Genomic DNA, 21370 nt, shown 5'->3' on the forward strand with positions numbered 1-21370 from the left:
CCAATGAGCTATCATGAGCTCAATTTGGAGGTGAGGAAGGCATTCAAAAGTTGACTGCAACAGCACTCTGCCTTGAGGCAGCCTCATTTGACACATTTTGACCAGTCTTGGGAGATTTGATTTTTGACAGGGCAAATGAACTCCAAATTGAAAAATTCCAGTTGGGTTCGAAAGTACACTCAAAGACCATTCCGACGAGCTATCTTGCGCCCAATTGGACACCGGGAAGGCCTCCAAAAAGCATCTGAAAGGCGCGCGACGCGTAAGGAGAGGCGCGCTACGCATCAGGGGCGCGCTACGCGTTGGGCAGGGCGCACTACGCGTTGGGGTTTCAGCTCAAAAAATTGCCAGCAAGTCATCAAATTGATTTTTCTCTCAGGCAAAGTGCAGGTAGGCTTCTCCTCTATGCCTAGATTTGGTTTTGCAAATTGAAAAGAGAATTAATATGTTCAAATGCTATGTGAATGATAAATCAAAACCCTCCCTTGTTATGGAGAATTTAAAGTTTCAAGTCTATGATGAGGGAGGGCCTTCACAGCAGTTTGAGATTCCTGAGCCAGAGCATGTCAACAGTCCTCCTTATGTTACATATGGGAGAGGCCACAGGGCCTAATTTGCATCTGCACGGCGAGTATTATCTCCACATCAGGTGGAAGGGGTCTTGCCTTCTTCATCAGCACAGCGAGTGTTATCTCCACATTAGTTGAAAGGGTCCTCGCTATCGACAGCAGCACAGGTTACAAGAGAGAGGCAAGCAACCCAAGATTGATGAAGGGCCATCAGGTGATCCAGGCATAGATGTTGTTGACCTTGATATCAGTTCTCCTAACCTAGAGCCAAAGGAGATCATTCAGCAACTAAGGGCTGAAAATGACTTGTTGCAGCAAAAGTTGGAAATGACAAATTGGACAATCACATACTTAGAGCAGCGCAACAAGCAATTAGAGGATGAACACACTCTTGATGAGTTGCGGAGGATCCGAGAAGACCGAAACTTGGCTCGCAAGAGACCCGATGATTTGACACCTAAGGAGCAAAGCTCTATGCTCATTCAGGTGAACACACATTTAGAGAGGTTGATAGCAAAGGCAAACAGGGACAAAGACATGCTCCGCCACATGAAGAACCATTATTGGGCCTGCATGCATGTGTGCAAAGCAAAAATGAAGGTACTTAAAGCACGCTTGGCCAAGGCACTAAAACGGAGGAAAAGGCCCGATTCGCTTCAAATTTTGGCTGAAGCCACCTTGAGGGAGCATGGTGCTCAATGATACACCTCCAGCTCAAAATTCAGGAAATTTTGAGCAATTTTGGTCAATTTTGAATTTTTTGTGTGCCAAAAACAGGTTTTTGCCCTCAACGCGTAGCGCGTCGCGCGCTACCCTGAAGATGGGCAAGTCCATTTCTCAAAAACTCAGCATTTTTGGATTTGTCATGACAAATTACACTTGCTCAGCAATTGCCAAGACATTTCATCAGGTTTTGAGCCCTCAGAAGGTCAAAAAACAAGCAAAAAATGACTTTCTGCCACCTTTTCGACACACAGGAAGCAGTCTTGAGAGATTGCAATTTTGGAGGGGCAAATGGACACCAAATTGAGAAATTCCACTTGGGTTGGAAAGTAGACATTCAGAGCTTTCCAACAAGCCTACTTTTGCCTCATTTGGATGCCGGGAAGTGCCCCAAAAGTTGGCTCAAAGGCGCGCTACGCGTAGAGAATTGAGGCGCTATGCATCAGGGAAATTTGCCAGATTTTCACCTACAACTCAGCAAAACGCAGATTTGACTAGTTTTGACTTTTTGGAGTGATTTTTCATCCTCCTTGAAGTAAATGATGTAATTTTATGATACTTTGACACTTATTTATCTCTTCTAGAAGATTCATTCATGAAATAGGCAAAAATTTAATGAATGAATTGGTTTCCTAGCTTATAGAGGCAAGTTGTTTTGACTGCCTAGATTTTAGTGCTCAGTTTGGAATTGGTTGAAACAGCTCCTAGGATAGTGAGCTCGACCCCCAGAGGCAAGGAAAGATGTTAGATTGCCTATATTATGTACTTTCTTGGTCATTTTCATGGTTGGACTCTTGAGGGAGAAAGCTTTTTATTAGATATCATTTTTGGGATTCAACTGCGTTAAGTAAGTCATTCAAACGTATGACCATTTCCATGAGAGGTAGTCGTAACTGACTAATTTCTCATGATTTTTGAATAGTTCACTTAGCACTCATTGCATCGGGTGATGCTCACAGGGGTGAAGAAGTGGGATTGAAACTAGTGAAATGTGGAGAACGAATCACATAGCATCAATCATCACTTCCGGGGCTTGCACCCGGTAACCAGGACTTCCCAGGAGGTCACCCATCCCAGAACTCCTCTCGCTCAAGCGCGCTTAACTGTGGAGTTTTTCCCCACAATCAAGCCCACTTAGCTTGCTACCCTATTTGCAAAACCTTAGCAAGTATTGTGCCTCATGAACCATTCAAGTAGAGATCCCTTGACTCTTTTTGAATTTAAGTATGGGGGATTTACGCAGTGCATTATATTAGATATCATTTTTGGGATTCAACTGCGTTAAGTAAGTCATTCAAACATATGACCATTTCCATGAGAGGTAGTCGTAACTGACTAATTTCTCATGATTTTTGAATAGTTCACTTAGCACTCATTGCATCGGGTGATGCTCACAGGGGTGAAGAAGTGGGATTGAAACTAGTGAAATGTGGAGAATGAATCACATAGCATCAATCATCACTTTCGGGGCTTGCACCCGGTAACCAGGACTTCCCAGGAGGTCACCCATCCCAGAACTCCTCTGGCTCAAGCGCGCTTAACTGTGGAGTTTTTCCCCACAATCAAGCCCACTTAGCTTGCTACCCCATTTGCAAAACCTTAGCAAGTATTGTGCCTCATGAACCATTCAAGTAGAGATCCCATGAAGCTTTTTATTGTATTACTCATTGTATCTCTGCAATTTTGGCAAAGGAAGAAAGACCAGGGTTTTGCAGTCCTTTTTGGGATTCCTGTGGTTACATGTATTGATGGTGTGTTTCTCTTTGTACTTGTAAGTTTGTTATGTGAATCATCTTCTTACTTTTCCTTCTGGAAATTAGGCAAATGAAGTGTTAAAGTAGAATTCATGATTACCATTCTCTGCTTTTAAGTTTGTTTAATATCAATGTTTTCATTTGTTTAAGGGGAATTCAAGGTGATTGCTTGCTCTCCTTAGCTCCTCACCAGTCATTCTCATCCATCCAACTCTTTCAAAGGCATCAATACAGTCTCCTATCTTGCCCCAAAGAGCCCCCTGCGAAAACTGTGTCCAATCCCCGCACCCAAAATTGCCTTTCCCCGATTTTCCACCAAAATTCTAAAAATCTCAAATCAAACCTTTTATCAGTTTACTAGCCTAAAATCAGTGTTCTTTATTGGTTATCTCCGCCCTTTGAAGATCTTTGCCGAGATACACCGGAGAGAGCCCTCTCCTGCCCCGTAGGGCTAGCTACGAGGCTAAGTGGTTTGATGTTGCCTTGGAGTTTGCCTTTCTCAGCCTGAGGTGAAATTTCAAGCTCTAACAGCTATCGAGGAGTTGCTAGCATTAGGGCACATTAGGTCGGGTTCTAGCCCCTTCGCTCCATTAGATGTTCTAGTGAGGAAGAAGGATGGGACCTTGCGCATGTGCATTGATTACAGGGTGCTCAACAAGAAGACCTTGAAGAATAGATACCCCATCCTGTGCATTGATGAGCTTAGAGGAGCCAAGTACTTCTTTAAGATAGATTTGCGCTTTGGGTACCACCAGATCAGGGTGAGGGATCAAGACATCCCCAAGACGACTTTCAGGTGCCAATATGGGCACTTTGATTCTTGGTCATGCCCTTTGGGTTGACCAACGCACCTACCACTTTTTAGTCATGTATGAAGCATGTATTCCGTCGGTAGTTGCGAAAGTTCATATTGGTGTTCTTCGATGATATCTTGATTTACAACCGAACATGGGATGAGCATTTGCAACACTTGGAGATGGTGTTGCGTATTCTAGAGGAGCAATAGTTTTATGCCAAGCTATCCAAGTGTGAGTTTGGATTGACAGAGATTCTCTACTTGGGACACATCATTGGCGCATATGGAGTGAGAGTGCACGAGAAGAAGATCAGGGATATTCGGGATTGGCCTGAGCCCCGGAATGTGACCGAGCTAAGGGGGTTCATAGGTATATGCACCTACTACAGGAAATTCGTAAAGGGATTCTCACAGCTAACAACTCCCCTCAAAGATATGACAAAGAAGGGGGCTTTCACATGGATGGACAGAGCACAGTCAACATTTGATTGCCTCAAGGAGGTGATGAGCAACTGCCTAGTTTTGGCACTTCTAGATTTCGCACAACTATTCACATTCGAGTGCGATGCATTAGGAGAGGGGGTTGGCGCAATATTGTCTCAGGATGGACACCCCATTGCTTTTGAGAGCCAAAAACTCCTCCCACATGAGAGGTCGTATTCTATCTACGACAAGGAGATGTTGGCCATTATGCATGCGTTGGCCAAATTCTAACAGTACCTAGTGGACAACAAATTTTGGGTGAAGACTGACCACAATAGTCTTCGCCATTTTATGGGGCAACAAGGCCTCAGTGACAGGCAACAGAGGTGGGTCAGCAAGGTGCAGGCCTACGATTTCGACATTGAGTATGTCAAGGGCAAGCACAACATAGTAGCAGATGCATTATCCAGGAGGCCCACGACACTTTCACTCATGAGCATTTGCCATGACTGGAAGGCATTGTTGCTAGTGGAGTACTCCAAGGACCGAAGGGCATGCGAGATATTGGGGGGCATTCACATTGATGAGCGCTATAGGGTGATGGCTGAGGTCATTTACTACAAGGGGCGTATATTCTTGGTGCTTGGTTCACAGTTGAAGGAGAGGATTCTCCATGTAGCTCATGTCTCCCCACTCTCAAGACACCAGGGGTTTTGGAAGACATACATGACAGTCAAAGAGTCGTTCACATGGAAAGGCCTTAAGGGGGATGTATTGAGATATGTGCAAGGGTGTGAGGCTTGCCAAAGGAACAAGGGGGAGTTGACTCACCTAGCTGGGTTGTTGTAGCCACTTCCCATTCATGAAGGGAAATGGGAGAGTATCTCCATGGATTTCATCATGGGGCTCCTGGCGGTGTAGGGGAAGGATTGTATATATGTGGTGGTAGACCGGATGACCAAATATGCCCACTTCTTCGCCATACTAACCCAGTATACAACGTCACAGGTGGCCGAATTATTCTTCAGGGAGGTCCTTCAGTTGCATGGACTCCCTAAGACTATACTCAGTGATAGATAGTCGGTTCGTGGGAGAATTTTGGCAGGAGCCTTTAAGATTTGTGGGCATTGAGGTCACCCCAAGCACGAGTTACCATCCGCAAACTGATGCTCAAACTAAGAGGGTCAACAAATGGTGTGAGGGCTATCTTTAGAACCACGCGACCGGGCAACGGAGAGCATGGATTCGATGGCTACACCTGGGCGAGTACTGCTACAACACCACACATCACATGTCCATTGGTATGTCACCCTTCCGTGCCTTGTATGGATATGATTCTTTGTCTTTCGCTGACATTGTTTTTGGAGACAGCAGGGCTCCAAAGGCCAAAGATTGGATCCAAAAGAGCCAAGACATCCTCAAGGCTCTCAAGGATAACATATTGACAACCCAAAATCAGCAGAAGATATATGCAAATAGGCACCGGGTTGAGTGGCAGTTTGAGGAGTGGGACTTGGTTTACTTGCGGTTACAACCATATGCCAGTCCACATTGAAGCAGAAAGGGGCCGAGAAGCTACAATCGCATTTCTATGGGTTGTATAGGGTGATTTAGAGAGTTGGAGAGGTGGTCTATGAGTTGGATCTTTCCCCAAGGAGCAAAATCCACAACGTCTTTCATGTTTTGTGCCTCAAGAAGGTGTTGGGGGAGTAGATGATGACAGTTGTGGAGTTGCCACCACTTGATGATGAGGGGCATCTGGTTTTGGAACTGGAAGCCATTTTGGAGACCAGGGAAAGGAAGCTAAGGGGAAGAACTATTAGAGAGTATTTGGTGCGTTGGAGGAGCTTACCGGATGAGGATGCCACTTGGGAGGGTGAACACATACTTGAGCATCCAACGCTGAAGTTGCTTGGGGACAAGCAACATTTGGGAGGGGAGGATTGTAATGTCTCTTCCTAAATTAATTTGTCATAGGTTCATTTTCCACAATTTTGACATTTTTGGAGGCCATGGGACCCACAAAATTTTGGGAAAACGACTTAGGAGGAAAAGGGGGGCTGTAATGTTTGGTTAATGAAGCATGGGGGGCCACCCACATGAAGAAACACACACTTGCCTAAGGAAAAAGTTCGAATAGCCAAGGAGGGAAGTCGAAAGGCTAGATGGAGGGGCCCACGTGGGGAAAGAAGGCCCACAAATTATAAATAGAGGAGGCTTAGCCTCATTTGGTATCATTTTCTTAGCGAACTCACTTTAGTTGTTCGATCTGCTTAGCCAGGTCACTTGCTGTTTAGCAACGAGTTTTCCAAGTAGAGAACTCACCCTTTCCTTAGTTGACCACGAGTGCCACCCTATTGAGCTTCCATTCTACCATTTTGGAGGAGCGCTGGAGAGGATTCAGAGCATAACACTCAGGCATTACTCAGTTAGTGCGTATTCTAGGAGGACGCAAAGGGGAATACGTGGGAGTTGTTTCAGGGATCTTCTGGGGTGCAATTGTCGAGAGAATTTTGGTAAAGGAGCTTCAGTGGGACACTAGACTTTGGGAGAAGTTTTGGAGCAGGAGCTTGTTGCTTGAGAGCAGTATGACTTGCAACATTTAGGGCCAGCTAGAAGGCTCCCACTGGGCAAACGTGGGAGTTTGTGGATCAATTCGTGGGGCAAGCATTTGCTGGAAGAGATAAGGAGAACTTTGGGGAAGTGTATCTCAACATTTTGGAGTGATTTGGAGGGCTTTTACTGGAGTTGCAGGCAAGCTGTACTTTCCAATAGTTGGAGGAGGACGTGGTACATGGAGCCCGAATGTCCGTGGTCAAAACCAGGCCAAACCCTTTCTGGGTTTTGGTGGGTTTTGTTTGAGGAGCTTGGGGTTAATTTGTTGGAATTTTTTGAGCACCGGAGGTGGGGTTTCTAGCAGCATCTTTCTAGCAGACAACAAAATTTCACTGGGGTAGCATAGGGCATCATTGTAGCAACTGATTCTACCATCTAGGCCTCTCTTTTTATCACTTGAACTTTGTTACGCTTTCCATTGAGGAAAGCCTAGGTGCACTTCTTCCACAATGTCGTACCAGTGTATATAATATCACCGAGATATTGCCAATTTTCATAGATATCGTAATATTTTCGGGGAGACGAAATATCGCTGAGAAAATATCGCGATATTTTGTCTCCCCAAAAATATTGCGATATTTCCGAAATATCGGCGATATCTTGGGAAAATATCCCGCGACGATGCAAAAAATCGTCGAGAGACAATGAAAAATTGTCGCGCGGCTATAAAAGTCCGATTTTGTTTTTTTTTTCAATCATTTTCATTTCTGATTGCTGGAGAAGGAAGGGGAGAGCTATTTGCTTGCTGCCAAGGGGGGTTTGAGTGTTGAATAGCTATTATTGCCACCAATAACAAAGATTTTGTTGATCTAAGCTTGAAGAACAGTGAGACAATTTCATTTCTTCCATTAATAGGTATGTTCAAATAAACCCCTTTGTTAATGAATTTTTTGATGGTTTTAGGATTATTCTTGCTTGCCTATTTGCCTACAATCATTTTGTTTGTTTTTTTTTTTTTTCCATTTGCTATGTTTTTCATGCCCATGAGCAAATGCAAAGGTTTTAACTTTTCTCCATATTTGGAGAGCAAACTCCATTTTTTTTTAAACTTTCAAATGCACCCTCTTATTGTCGTTTATGGTTTTTCATTCACATTGAATTCACATTGCAAATAATGTAGCAAAAAACTATTTTGTAAAATGATGTTGTTATTACTTATTAAGTTATTAATTCCAATTTTTTTTTGGTGTCCTAGGTTTGAGTTAGCTCACTACAAAATTCAAATATGCCAAAAGCCTTGGACCCATTTTGGGAGTATGGGAACCCTGATGGTGGGACAAATCGGGCATATCTTACATGCAAATTGTGTGGGACCAGGATGACAGGAGGGGTTACACGACTGAAATACCATCTGGCTAGACTCACTGGACATGATGTTGGGATTTGTACAGTTTCTAGTCCGAAGCTTATACAAAAAGCTCTTGAGGCAATTGATGAAAAAGACAGAAAGAAGGAAGAGACAGAAAGAAACAAGGCTGAACGTGCAGGTAGATCTTTCGGGATATCTTCTCTTGATTTTGATGTTGAGGGTAGTGGGAGGGGCTCCACAGCTGGCACATCATCACCTGCTACTGCTAGTGCGAGGTCATCATTTTTTGTTCCACGAACAGGACATGGATCACAACCTGGCATAAAATCGCTTGTTAAAAAAAAGGAGAAGCAAGAAGCAGAGTCATGGGGAGGTGTATTTTCTGGAGCGACTTACCTCTCAACATCACCAAAACCAATCCATTTTGACAGCCAATGTGTGATGCTATTGCTGTTGTGGGCCCAGGGTACAAAAGTGCTACATATGAGGAGTTGCAGGGGCCAATTCTTCAAGCAGAAAAGCAGGACATCAACTCTAGATTGGCGGAGTTGAAAAAAACATGGGAAGTTACTGGATGCACAGTGATGTCTGATGGTTGGACAGATAGGAAGGGTAGGACCCTTCTAAATTTCTTGGTACATTGTCCTAAAGGTACCATGTTTATTAAATCGGTGGATGCATCAAAACATATGAAAGGTGCAGCAACGATATGTGAGTTGTTAGATGGGTTCGTTCGGGAGATTGGTGTTCAGAATGTGGTGCAAGTAATAACAGACAATGCAACTAATTATGTGTCTGCCAGCAAGATGCTTATGGAGAGGCATCGCACATTGTTCTGGACTTCGTGTGTAGCACATTGTCTGGATTTGTTGCTTGAGGATATGGGAAAACTCTCCTTTATCAAGGAGGTGGTTGATATGGCTAGGAGCGTCCCCAAGTTTATTTATAACCATGCTTTTGTTCTTAGCCTCATGAGGAGGTTCACTAGAAACAAGGAGTTGCGGCGTCCTGCGATCACATGTTTTGCCACAAACTTTATTACTCTTCAGTCTTTGCTTCGATGTCAGTTCGAGTTGAAGCAAATGTTTGTGTTTGATGACTGGCGTAATTGTAGATACAACAGGAGACAGGACGAGAAAGCCATTGCAAAAATGGTGTACTCTGAGACGTTTTGGCGTGGAGTAGAAGAAGCATGCTCAGTTAGTGAACCTATAGTAAAGGTTCTCAGATTGGTAGATGGGGAGAAGCTTGCAATGGCTTATTTGTATGAGGGCATGGATAGGGCCAAGGAGGCCATTCGTTCTTATTATGCAGACAAGGGTTCTGTTGGCCTTGATAGGCATATGATGTTATGGGATGCGATTGATAGTCGGTGGATAGGGATGCTTCATCGACCCATTCATGCAGCAACACTCTTCCTCAACCCCTTATTTTCATACAAATGCGGCTTTGATTTTGATGGCGAGGTGATGGAAGGGCTCCATTCATAGGATGGTCCCTGATCCTAAGCTTCATAGCAAAATCAATCACGAGATACAGTATTATCGAGATTGTGTTGGCCTATTTGGCTTTGATGATGCTATTAGGGAAAAGACCCTCTTCATGCCACGTAAGTGACAAGTCATCACTCATTAGAAATTAGAATTTTCAATTTAGAATTTCCTTATAATTCTATTTTTTAAAAATTCAATTATGTAACTTTTATTTGAAAGTTTAATTATGTTTTAAGTTTTTGAATTTTTTATTTCTCTATTTTGTTGTAGATATTTGGTGGCGAAGCTATGGTGCAAGGGCACCAAATTTGTAGAAATTGGCCATACAAATCTTGAGTCAAACATGTAGCTCTTCAGGGTGTGAGCGCAATTGGAGTGTATTTGAGAAAATACACGCAAAAAAGCGCAACAGGTATAACTTTGAGCTCCAGCCTTCAGTTGAGAAATTACACTTATTGTAATTTTTAATTTTTAATTTATGACCTTCAAGTGTCAAGAGTCAAGAGTCAAGATTCATTAGTTTTTTTGACACTCTTACAGGTTGGAGTTCGCACGCCTCAATGATTTAGTGTATGTGCATTACAACACCCGACTTCGAGTGAGGCAAATAGAAGCACCAATGGATCCAGATGCGATTTCCTTGGACAATATTGATGTATTGTCTCAGTGGAGGGTGGAGTCTAAGGAGCCCATCTTGGAGGAGTCACCTTCATGGTTAGAGCCAGATGATCCATTAGAACAGGGGTAGCAAGAGGAGGAGGACTCGGAGGAGGAGCAACACTCGGAGGAGGAGCAGGAGGAGGAGGAGGAGGACATTGTGGGAGCATCAACATCAACACCATCTGCTATAGATATAGGAGAGCACAGCTCCATACCTAGCACTCATTATTTGACATTAGGTGTAGAGGCAGGGTCAGGGTCAGGGCCTTATATTACTAGGGGCAGGCTTGGCAAACAACCCATCATGTTTTCCTGTAAAAGGGGGAGAGGTAGTGATTTCAGGTAGATATCTACTAGTTTTATTGTTATGCTACATATAACTCATGATGATGAGATACTTTTATATATGTGATGTTATTTTGTATTAGTTCTCCACATTTGAGTCCTTGAATGGACAATTATCAGGGATTAGCAGGATTTGGTATCGCCTTTCATGTATCATTTCTATTTGACATCATATATATCATTGCTTTCTTCATATTTATGTGCCAATGTGTTTATTTCATGTTGTTATTGCTTTATATGTTTAAAAATCTGAAAAGAATGAATATATTATGCATATTTTATGCTTGCTGATATTTTGCCGATAAGATATTTTTTGGACCCTCGCTTATATTTTGTCGATACCGATATTTTCAACACTGTGTTGTACTATTGTTCCCATATCTCTAGGTTGCACGAAACGGGGAAACGGGTACGAGTTTCCGAAATGGGCACGGGTATGATACGTAACCCCCCCAAATTTTGGAAACAGGGAAACGCATCGCAATATATATATATGTATGTATGTATGTATGTATGTATGTGTATTTGGACATTTAAGAAATATGTGCAATCATAAAGCATATATGATACATTCTAATTTATTACATTATGATTAAATTATCAATTGTCAATGCATAAACTAGAAGTCCCTAAATTTACATCACATTTACTCATGAATGATCACATAATGAAAATAGCAATATCCAAAATCAACCATGAGAAATTTCTAATTTCTTGTCCTGTGTTTGATTGGGAGTCTCCTCCTACATAGTCGAATGACCTTAGTGCTCTTGATTAAATACAAGTTCCATACCCTAGTACCCTACATGCTCTTGATTATTGAGAGTCTCCCCTACATAGAGGGCTTGGTTCTCTTGATTAAATACAAGTTCCATACCTTATTTCATGACAAAATCCAATGGAAACATTGCAATCCCCGCAATCTTGAAATCCTGAAAAACAGATAAGTTTGTTGGATTGTGAGTGAGATCTAATATTCTACTTTCTCCATATGAAATCCAATGAGGGCGAAACCACTCTCAAACATCTTGAGTCATTTCATGGTAATGTTAAAAATTTAAGTAAAAGTGACATAAATAAAGGAGAATGTCACTTTTACTTTAAGATTTTAACATTACCATGAATTGCATATCAACACTAGGGCCATAGGCTTGAACATTAGGCTGCCCCACCCAAAAAGTCCTCTTTTCTATAACTTGAAAGGCATCTAGAAGCATCTAGAAGATATTTTAGTCACCCAATAAAAAATTAGAAGCGAAAAAATAAAAAAAAAATACAAGAAAAAGTCAAGTTAGAAGAGGAAACTCCACTGTATGGCCTAAAAACGCGTTTCCGGCTGTACTGGCCATGTTTCCTCCTTGAGAAATGGGCCAGTACGGCCGGAAACAAGTTTCCACACCGTACGGTATGAGTTTCCTCGTTTCTGTTTCGTTTTCGGCCGGGAACAGACCCTTCTCCAACGTTTCCTGCAACTTAGCCATATCTTAATAAAATGGCTTAGCGGGTTATCATTTATGGACTCTACATGGGTGTGCACTGAATGTTTAAATTTTATGGTGTTGTATTTATTGTTTGCTTTGCATATCATTGATTTTCCTAGTTTGGGACATTACAATTGCAGTTATAAGTTGCATGTCTGAAATTGAGGTCGAAGATGAAGTTGCAATAGTTGTGAAGCATGTTTGACTTGGGTTGACTTTGTGAGAGACAAGTTCATCAAGGAGATGTCTGACTTGATCTTGGAGGGGTCTTTGTCAAAGGTCCTAGGTCATGGAATTCGTCATTTGAAGATTCTATAAGAATAGAAGAATTCTTGTGGGTTTTCCTCTCAAAAGGAGAGGTTTTGGCTCTGGCTAGCAGCCTATATTTTGTGTCCTCTTGTCTCATGGATCTTCATATTTTGGTAGCTGTTTGATGATAAGAACACAATAATAGTCAAGTAAAAGAAGAAGCTAATTACAAGTACATAAAGTTAAGTAAAAGAACATGCCAAGCAGTTATCAAAGTAAGAGAAATCACCCTAATCTAGCTGCTCTTGATTTCTCAACACTAATGTCCATATGTACATGTCCAACAAGTTATATTAAGATACTAGAGAAGACTCAGTGGAGCTACTATCTCCTGAATTAGTTGTTGTGTATCAATATTAATGTTTTGATTCTACTATCTTTACTATCAAATCATTTTAGAAAGGAAGGATAGAACTTAATGAGGAACAGGGAATTATCAATGGGCTAGGAAATTGGAAATATGTAAGTTATATTCTGCTTCTTGACTTCATATTTTAAAAGAGAGCTCTTCATTTGATGCTTATAATGTTCCATAAGCTATTCTAAGATTTTTTGTTGTTTGGCTGGCTTGAGATTGCATGCTGTGTAAGATTTAACTGGTTGATTTTCTTTTTGCCAGTGTTATCCTGGGGAGGGTGATTTGGCCATTGCAAGGGGCGTTCTGATGTGAGTATCTGAATATATCTAATCTTTGAGATGCTTTATATCTTTCTTTGTGCCATGGGATATTGAACAGTTGGTTAGGAAGAATTTGATTTTGTGTTTGTAATTCCTCTTTCATGGATAACTGTATTCTCTCCATCATATAAGACACTTTCGTCAAAGAAGCTATAGATGTTTCTCTTTTGACATTTTGTTGTTCTTGGTACTTTTCCTATTCCAGGTGGTTCCATGGGCTGAGGAATTTGTATGCCGATTGCTGTATGCTAAGTACTGATATGAATTTCCCATCTATAGGTACTTGGCTGCTGGAAACTTGAGAGATGCGAATTGTTTAATGGATGAATTAAAGGAACAGTCTGTGTCTAAACAGACACAGTTGCCAGATACACCCGTATTAGAATTCATTGGATATCTTCTGCTCACGTAAGTTATCCCTCCTACACAGGATGGGTTTCTGGTTTTAGATTCCAAAATTACAATCTTATGCCTGAGATATGTTTTGTGGTTTCATTGATCATGTGCATGTAAGGGTTGGGATGTTAATTTATAGAGATGGGTATTAGGAACCTTATTGTTATTTTTTATAATGATTATCAGATTATATATATTCATTTATTTGTATTTTTCATCAATCTGTCTCAAGTATTTTATCATTATGCATGGAATGTAAATCAACATTAAGTTCCCAATCCAAATAGATATACAATGGCTACATGTATGCTCCATCCTAGAAGCGGAACTGGTCTGTTTGGCTACCAACTTGTTTAATAATAATGAGGGATATTAATTTGCTCACTGGCCTCCAAATTTTCCTGTAAATATCATACCTTTTTTCTGTTGAAAGTTGAAACACATTTCCTATTAGAGTATAATGTTGATACATAGTATTTAGTTAGTTATGTTTATAAACCTTGGAATAAAGTCATCTTCTATTTTCTTGGAAAATGCCAACCAGAGGGAAAAAAATATAATAGAACAATATAGTAAATTTGGCAGAAATGTTTACCTACAGTACGGAAGAAAGGCCATTAGGTCAGACTGCAGTCCAAGTTCACAATTTCTCACATCTCTCTGAAGGAGAGTCCCTTTAGACATGAACTGTACAGCTAATTCATTAGTAAGGCGTTCTCCAATTGTGGAGAGAGAACATAGAACCATTAAAGACAGATCCACGTCTAAGTTTCCTGAGTGGATACGGTGAACAACTCTACTGCAACTCTATGTTGCTTTGAAGCATAAGGGGTTAATAGAGTCAACATCACCTAGTAGAACAACTTTCCAGAAAATTAAACTTATGAATGATAAAGTTACAACACTGTTATTTGGCTATCCTAGTATGTGGAAAATTGGTTTCAAGGTTCTAATTAGGGAAGAGTTTCAAATACATCATGAGGGTGTGTTTATCACTATGAAATGTAAATTGTGGCCATTTCATATGAAAACATGATATTCTTTTAACCATTTCCGGCAACAAACATGATGGATTTAGATTGAGATAAATGAAAATCACACATAAGCTCTTTCAAGTAATGAACAAATTTACTTGATTAGATGCTTCCTTGATATGCTTGAAGAAATCCAATTAGCCATGTTACCACAAAATCTAGCGGGCCCTAAGGAGGGAAAGCCTATAGGACAAGAAGCTAGATCAAGTGATAACAATGGGACAATGGAAAACTGTCACCACAACCAATGTCCGAGTAGGATGCTAATCACCTTTTAATATATATTCTAAGGTTTAAAGTGCTAGGCGATGAGGCCGGGCCTCTCAAAGGAAGCTCTATGTGGTAATATGACACTTCTAAAGGTGCTTCGTGCCCTCAAAGAGACCTAAAAACTTAAAAGAACTTGCACGAGATCTAGGGTTTCATGAATTATCTTGGATAATGGTACTTTCAAGATCAGGGCAAGGAGGATAAAGGGCTTCTTATGATTTACTCCACTGAGTACTAAGCTCATACAACCCTCAAAGAAGTCCCCAAGTCAAGGAAATACAAGCTAGGGTTTCCCTTCTAGGGTACACCTAGGGCAAGAGGTTTTATGGATAAAAACCTATGGGATATGTTACCGCTTTAACTAGCAAGGGTCCTAGGAGGGGATCCTGAAAAGGAAACTACTAGGTCAAGGGCAACAATGGAACAATAGCCCATTGTCACCTCAGCTATAGCTCCCTACTTTTTACGGACTTTCGCCAATGGGAGGAGACTTGGTATAGAGGGAATCACTAGATGAATGAGTCAATAAAAGGATAAGGAGTGATAACTAAGGCCTATTCACAAGAGAGACTCAATAGTATGGTTCACTTGCTTGAGAAGCAAGGTGTAAGGCTCTCTAGGAAGGGCCAAGGGGATTTCAAGGGCTAGGGTTTGCGGATAAGACTTGTAAAGGAGATACCTAGTCCTAGAAATCCTTGTGAAAACTTGGTTTCCAAATGGTCTTTGTTGAATTAGCTTCAATAAGTTGTGGGACAACACGGGACCAAGTGGACCCAAATTTAGGTCAAGGGGATGGAATTGATCAATCAAGGTGTGCTTGACCTAATTGAGGAGAAGGGAATCAAAGGGAAAACTTTCAGTGATTTTAATGCAATGATCCCTATGAGGTCACTAGCCAACGGGAAACCAAGGGCAAGAATCGATCTCAGATCTAGGGCTTGGAATATCTTGGGATCCCACTGTCGGAATTGCCTCAAATTGGGAGGCTCCTAGGAGACACAAGAGCGCAATAGACGGCAAGAGATCAATTTTTTTTGATGGGTGAATTATGAGAAAAATGATTCCCTAGGTCACCTATGGAGGCTAGGCCTAGAAAGTAAGAGAGAAGGGTGAGAAAGATATGGTTTTAGGTGATCACCTATGGAGGATCAATGCCTAATCCTTTGGGAGAAATGGAGTCAAGGATGTTCCAATGCTTGGAATGAATTCACTTGGTCAAGGAGGCCTCTAGAACAATTTCGCATGGTAATTAGGGTATTGGACAATTGCTTCAAGGTCTTTACATTTCCATATGCAATATATGATGACTTATCAATATAAATTTTCAACAACATATCTCTAGGAACATTCACTCATTCATACATGGCCCATGACATGATGCAATGCTATAAAAAAGACAAATTTCCACAATTTCGCATAAGAAAATCAATAAATTCAATCTAGTATAGCGAAAATCCCCAACAACATACATGTGACATAAGAAAGTAACAAAATAACATCGAAAGAGTACTTACATGTAAGAAAGTGTACATCCAATCATCATTATATGCCAGTAATGAAGCTCCAAGGCAAAAATGAAGAGATCCAAACATCAAAATTCATCTATTCATCCAATTTCGTCCTCCAAAAAGAATAGCGAAAATCTCACAAGAGAGAATGTTCCAATCTAAGTGATGATGATGAAAATGATTCGTCAAACTTGTATTTATACACTCCCTAATGAATTCGATTTAGCTAATTATGCCTAATTTAGCCCCTAAAATAAAGTAATGTGCATAATGACAAAAATTTTGGTGACAAGCCCACCAAATAGCTCAATAATTTAAATATAAGCCTCTCATGAGTGTTGAATGATCAACAAAGTGAGTTGTTGGGCATTTGAGGAGGCCTAATGAAGTCCAAGGGGTGCCGTCATGTAAAAATGGACTCCAAAGATAGTGGACAAGGGGTTGGTCCCTTGTTTTCCAATCAAGAACCTATGGTGCCCCCAAATGGGTGTGGGGGCACAAGGACATCCTCATGGGTCACCAAATGGATCAAATATGCCTGTAGACCATCTGTAAGCGTTGGAGTAATGACATAAGATCTCCCTTTGCAGTGGGAGGCATCCTGGAACATCTGCCAAGTGTATGGTGTGACTGTGGAGCCGATTGGGCATGGTGGACTAGGTGCATCATTCTCATCCAAAAGGTGGAACACGAGAAATGAATGAATGTTGTTGGGGATCCATGAAGTAATATTTGTTATGTTAGAGGTCCATGGCTTTCAATGTTCACCTTACAAGTGCGAATGTGGCCATTTGGAGGGCTAGGACCCCGTATAGGTAGACCAAGCCCTAAATGAAGACCCACCTGCAATCTTGCATAAGTGCCAATGCATCCCCTTGCCTTCCAATACAACAAATCATTAGAATAATCAAGTAATAATGCTTACAAATCATGGGATCAATGGGGCACTTCATGGTGGCATGTCCTTCCATAGTGTGCTTTGGCATGTACAAGTGTCTTCAAGCTCAATAAGGTGTTAAACAAGGTCCCTATTAGCTGGTTTCTACCAATGTTTTACAACTCGGACTCGGACTCGGACTCGGCCGAGGATCGACTCGGACTCGGACTCGGACTCGGTAATGACTCGGCCGGCTCGATTTCAATGACTCGGTCGTTGTAAAAAATACATTAAATATTTATTTTTTTTATAAAAAAACATAATTTTAAATATTGATGGGGATGGACAATTATTCTGGTGCTGGGCAAGCAGCAAGCAGGAAGGGGATCAATTTCTTCAAGTTACCTCATGATGACATCAACACTGCATTATGATCTTCAATACAAGACTTTAATGTGTCTTCAATGAACTGCACCAGCTCTAATAATAGTTCTGCACCTTCTTCAAATCTGGTCCAAGGTTAGTCCCAAATATTTCTTCAAGTCCAAAGATCTGCACCAAGGTCCAAGAGCCCCTTCAAATGCTTTCACAATGTCTTCACAAGTCTGCACAATTCTATAAGGTTCTTCCACAGATTAAGTCATGCACAAGTCTGCAATTTTAGTTCCGCATTCACTGTATAGGTCTGCAAGTGGACTTTGGATCACAGATTGCTTTTTTAAACAATTTCTTCAAATAGTTTTTCAAACTGGAACAAAGTCACTTCAAAATACACTGCAACAGGGCACTGAGATTCCTTCAACGGACTCACAATATTCTTCAAACTACCTTTCTGATAGATATGTTAGTCTTGATAGATCCACGGTCCAATCAAAGGTCACTATGATTTTCACTGCCCTCAAAGAATCCAAAGAGAAGAACTATTGTTACAACAAGTCTGCAATATTTCTCAGAACTCAATTTGCAATACAAATGCTAAACAGGTTCGTAAGTCCAAAATGAAATTTTTGTCACAGTTCTGAAATGTCTCCAGACTCCACAGGTCCGAAGTGTAGGTGACAGTTCTTTTGTAGTCTGAGCTGCTACAGGTAGACAGACTTCAGGTGATTGTAATATAGTCTGAGCTCCTTTGCAAGTTAGTAATTTTCCACAGATCCGCAATTCCACAGGTTTTGAGCCTCCAACAAGAGACCGAAGTCTGCAACACTGAGCTTGGATCAATGTTTCTTCACTTAGTCTGAGATCCAGGCAAGTCTGTTCACTGTGCGAATTCAGAAAAACTATTCAATTATGATCTGAGCCCTTCAAAAGTTACTGCCTTGTAATCCGAGTTTTTATGCCCAAACAGAAATATCGTTTTCCTTCAGTTCATTATTGGATTTTGCCCAGCTGTAGTTTCATTGACTCGGCCGAGTCAATACATGACCCGGCCGGGTTGACCGAGTCAACTATGACTCGGCCGAGTCATTGGATGACTTGGCCGAGTCATAGTTGACTCGGTCAACCGAGCCGGGTTGCTGGCCGGGTCAAAGATTTTGGTAATGGCTCGGTTCGAAACGGCCGTTTCGGAGTTGACTCGGCCGGGTTGTAAAACAATGGTTTCTACCCCTAAAGGGGGTGGCATATCCATAGTACATCCTTTAAGAGGTAGGTGGCAAGTGATATAATCATGGAATGGAGTGGGGGATCAAGGGAATCATCTAGACCACATGTCAAGGTGCATGGGTAGCTATAATAAGGGAAGCCCACACCTGGGTATATGAGTGTAGGAGGGGGGAGCAAATCGTGGAACATGAGTTAACTTGACCTTTGTTTTTCCGCCCTTCTTCATATGCCTTTTTCCTTTTATTGATTTTTCTTTATAATTGCTTGGGGTTCCAGGGAATGGAGAGTATGATGTGTAATATATAACATTGAATACCTGCTTGAGGTGACGCAGTTCATCTCTCACTAGGGGTTGGGACAATCACGGGTTACTTAATGATGGAGGGAGCTCATTTAGGGCCCTAGGAACATGGGTGATGGCCATGAATAAGGGGTATAGATCATGTTTGGCTTTTGCCCATGTGTTAAATTTGTATGTCTCGGCCATATTACGCATTTTGTGGTACATTTCCTTTTGAGAGTGGCCATATAATGCTTTTTATTTTCTTTTTAGCTGCATCAACCTCCGGGGCATCATTCCAGGCTTGACCTAAGCTGTGGACAAGGGGAGGGGGAAGCTAACCCTATTTGGATCCAATGTACACATGTGGACTTGGACGGGAAAAGAGATGAATGGGAGCAAATCATGGTGCACATGAGTTAGCCCGACCTTTGTTTTTCCACCCCTCTTCATATGCCTTTTGCCTTTTATTGATTTTTTTTTTATAATTGCTCAGGGCTGCAGGGGATGGAGAGTATGATGTGTAATATATAACATTGGATACCCCCTTGAGGTGGTGCAGTTCATCGCTCACCAGGGGTTGGGACAATCATGGGTTCCTTAATGATGGAGGGGAACCAGGGTGATGGCCATGAATAAGGGGTAGAGATCATGTTTGGCTTTTGCCCATGTGTTAAATTTGTATGTCTCGAGTCTCGACCATATTTTGCATTTTGTGGTACATTTCTTTTTGAGAGTGTCCAAATAATGCTTTTATTTTCTTTTTAGCTGCGTGAACCTTCGGGGCATCGTTCCAGGCCCGACCCAATGTGTGGACAAGGGGAGGGGGAGGCTAACCCTATGTGGACCTAGACGAGAAAATAGATGAATGGGGCTCAAATGAGTGGAAAGGGAGTAATGTCGGTGGTATCGAAAGCGGGACCACACAACCAAAATTGAGATTTCCCATGTAGTGCTAACCCTAAAGCCAACGACCATTAAAGGAGATCCCACAGGACTAGGATAGAAGGGTAGCCACGAAATTGGGCAATGGAGACAAGAATGCAAACCTAACCCACTCTTTCTAGCAAATCCCCCCGCCAATTCATGGCCAAACGTGTCCATGACAAGTAAGGAAAACTACTCAACTATACCAATGAAAAGCCATACCTTTAGGGTTTGGAGGCCCACCTTTAAACATACATCCATAAAATATGGGCGAGGGACCACATGGCTGGTTCAGGTGGCGGAGAACATGGCACATTGAGCTATCTGGGGGCTGTAAGGTGCTGCCGACTGAGGACCATCTAGGAGAACAAATTTCTCCCATGTACACTACCCAAAAGTGGTGGGTAATGAGATGCTTGCCAAACTTTGGGGTCTTGTAGATTAAACCTTAGGCTTGGTGTATGTGCTCCTGGAATCCATCAATTCTTCCTCTAATGCAATTTGCTCTAAGCCCTAGCCTAGCCGTCCTATTTTAGGGGACCAAAATTTAGGAGGAGAAATTTATGGAGAATAATTTGGTTTGATCAACAAAAGCTTGGACCAGTGCCTTGTCCTTTGGGAATATGGAGTCCTACTTGCTTTAGATTAGTTAAAATTGTCTTTAAGGAGGTTAAGAATTGATACCCTAGGTACCAACCCTCAACAATTACCCATTCAAGAATTATGGAGTTTTATGGGGAAAAATAATATTTCATCACTAGGAACATTCATCACATGTCATGCTATGAGTAACATATGCAATTTCTAACCAAATAGCTTTAAAAATTTATCTTTGCAAAATTAGGGCACAATATAACATTAATCTAGTTGCAACAATTCCATACATTAGACATTATTTCAAGAGAAAAACTTCAACAAAAAGCACTTACAAGATGACAATATGATATATCCATCCATAATTCAAGAGATAGCTCCAAAGAAGATCAAAATTTCAGCTCCAAATATCCAAATGCATCCAAGATCATCCAATATCCAATCCAAGAATAAGTGCGAATTTGCCAAGAAGGCCGAAATTCCCAAGTATGATGATGATCCAATACAAATGAAGTTATGTTCTATTTATATGAGTCCTACTAGGTTGAATTATTAGCCTAAGCCCCTCAACATTATAAAAATGGGCAAGATACATCCCATGGTCACAAGTCAAGCAAGTAGCTTTACTTAAACATGAATTAGCCATCCAAATGCTAGCCAAAATGATGCTTTCATGCTGATGTAGGGCCATTGGAAGGCCACATTGAGTCCTCTTTGTGCCAA

At 41.4% G+C, this 21370-nt stretch overlaps 1 protein-coding gene across 1 annotated transcript in view; it reads left to right on the top strand.

Annotated features, from left to right (window-relative positions):
• Window positions 1–21370, top strand: part of LOC149251400 (golgi-to-ER traffic-like protein) — a 400402-nt gene that overhangs the window by 310141 nt on the left and 68891 nt on the right. The window contains exons 8-9 of the mRNA XM_089459410.1: window positions 13098–13144; window positions 13436–13564. Of these exons, the coding sequence (XP_089315536.1) occupies window positions 13098–13144; window positions 13436–13564 (176 nt within the window). The remainder of the gene's footprint in view (window positions 1–13097; window positions 13145–13435; window positions 13565–21370) is intronic.

This window comes from Pinus tabuliformis, chromosome 7 (assembly GCF_031772625.1).
Source record: "Pinus tabuliformis cultivar Carrire ecotype Pingquan chromosome 7, CPIR1, whole genome shotgun sequence".
NCBI lineage: Eukaryota > Viridiplantae > Streptophyta > Pinopsida > Pinales > Pinaceae > Pinus > Pinus tabuliformis.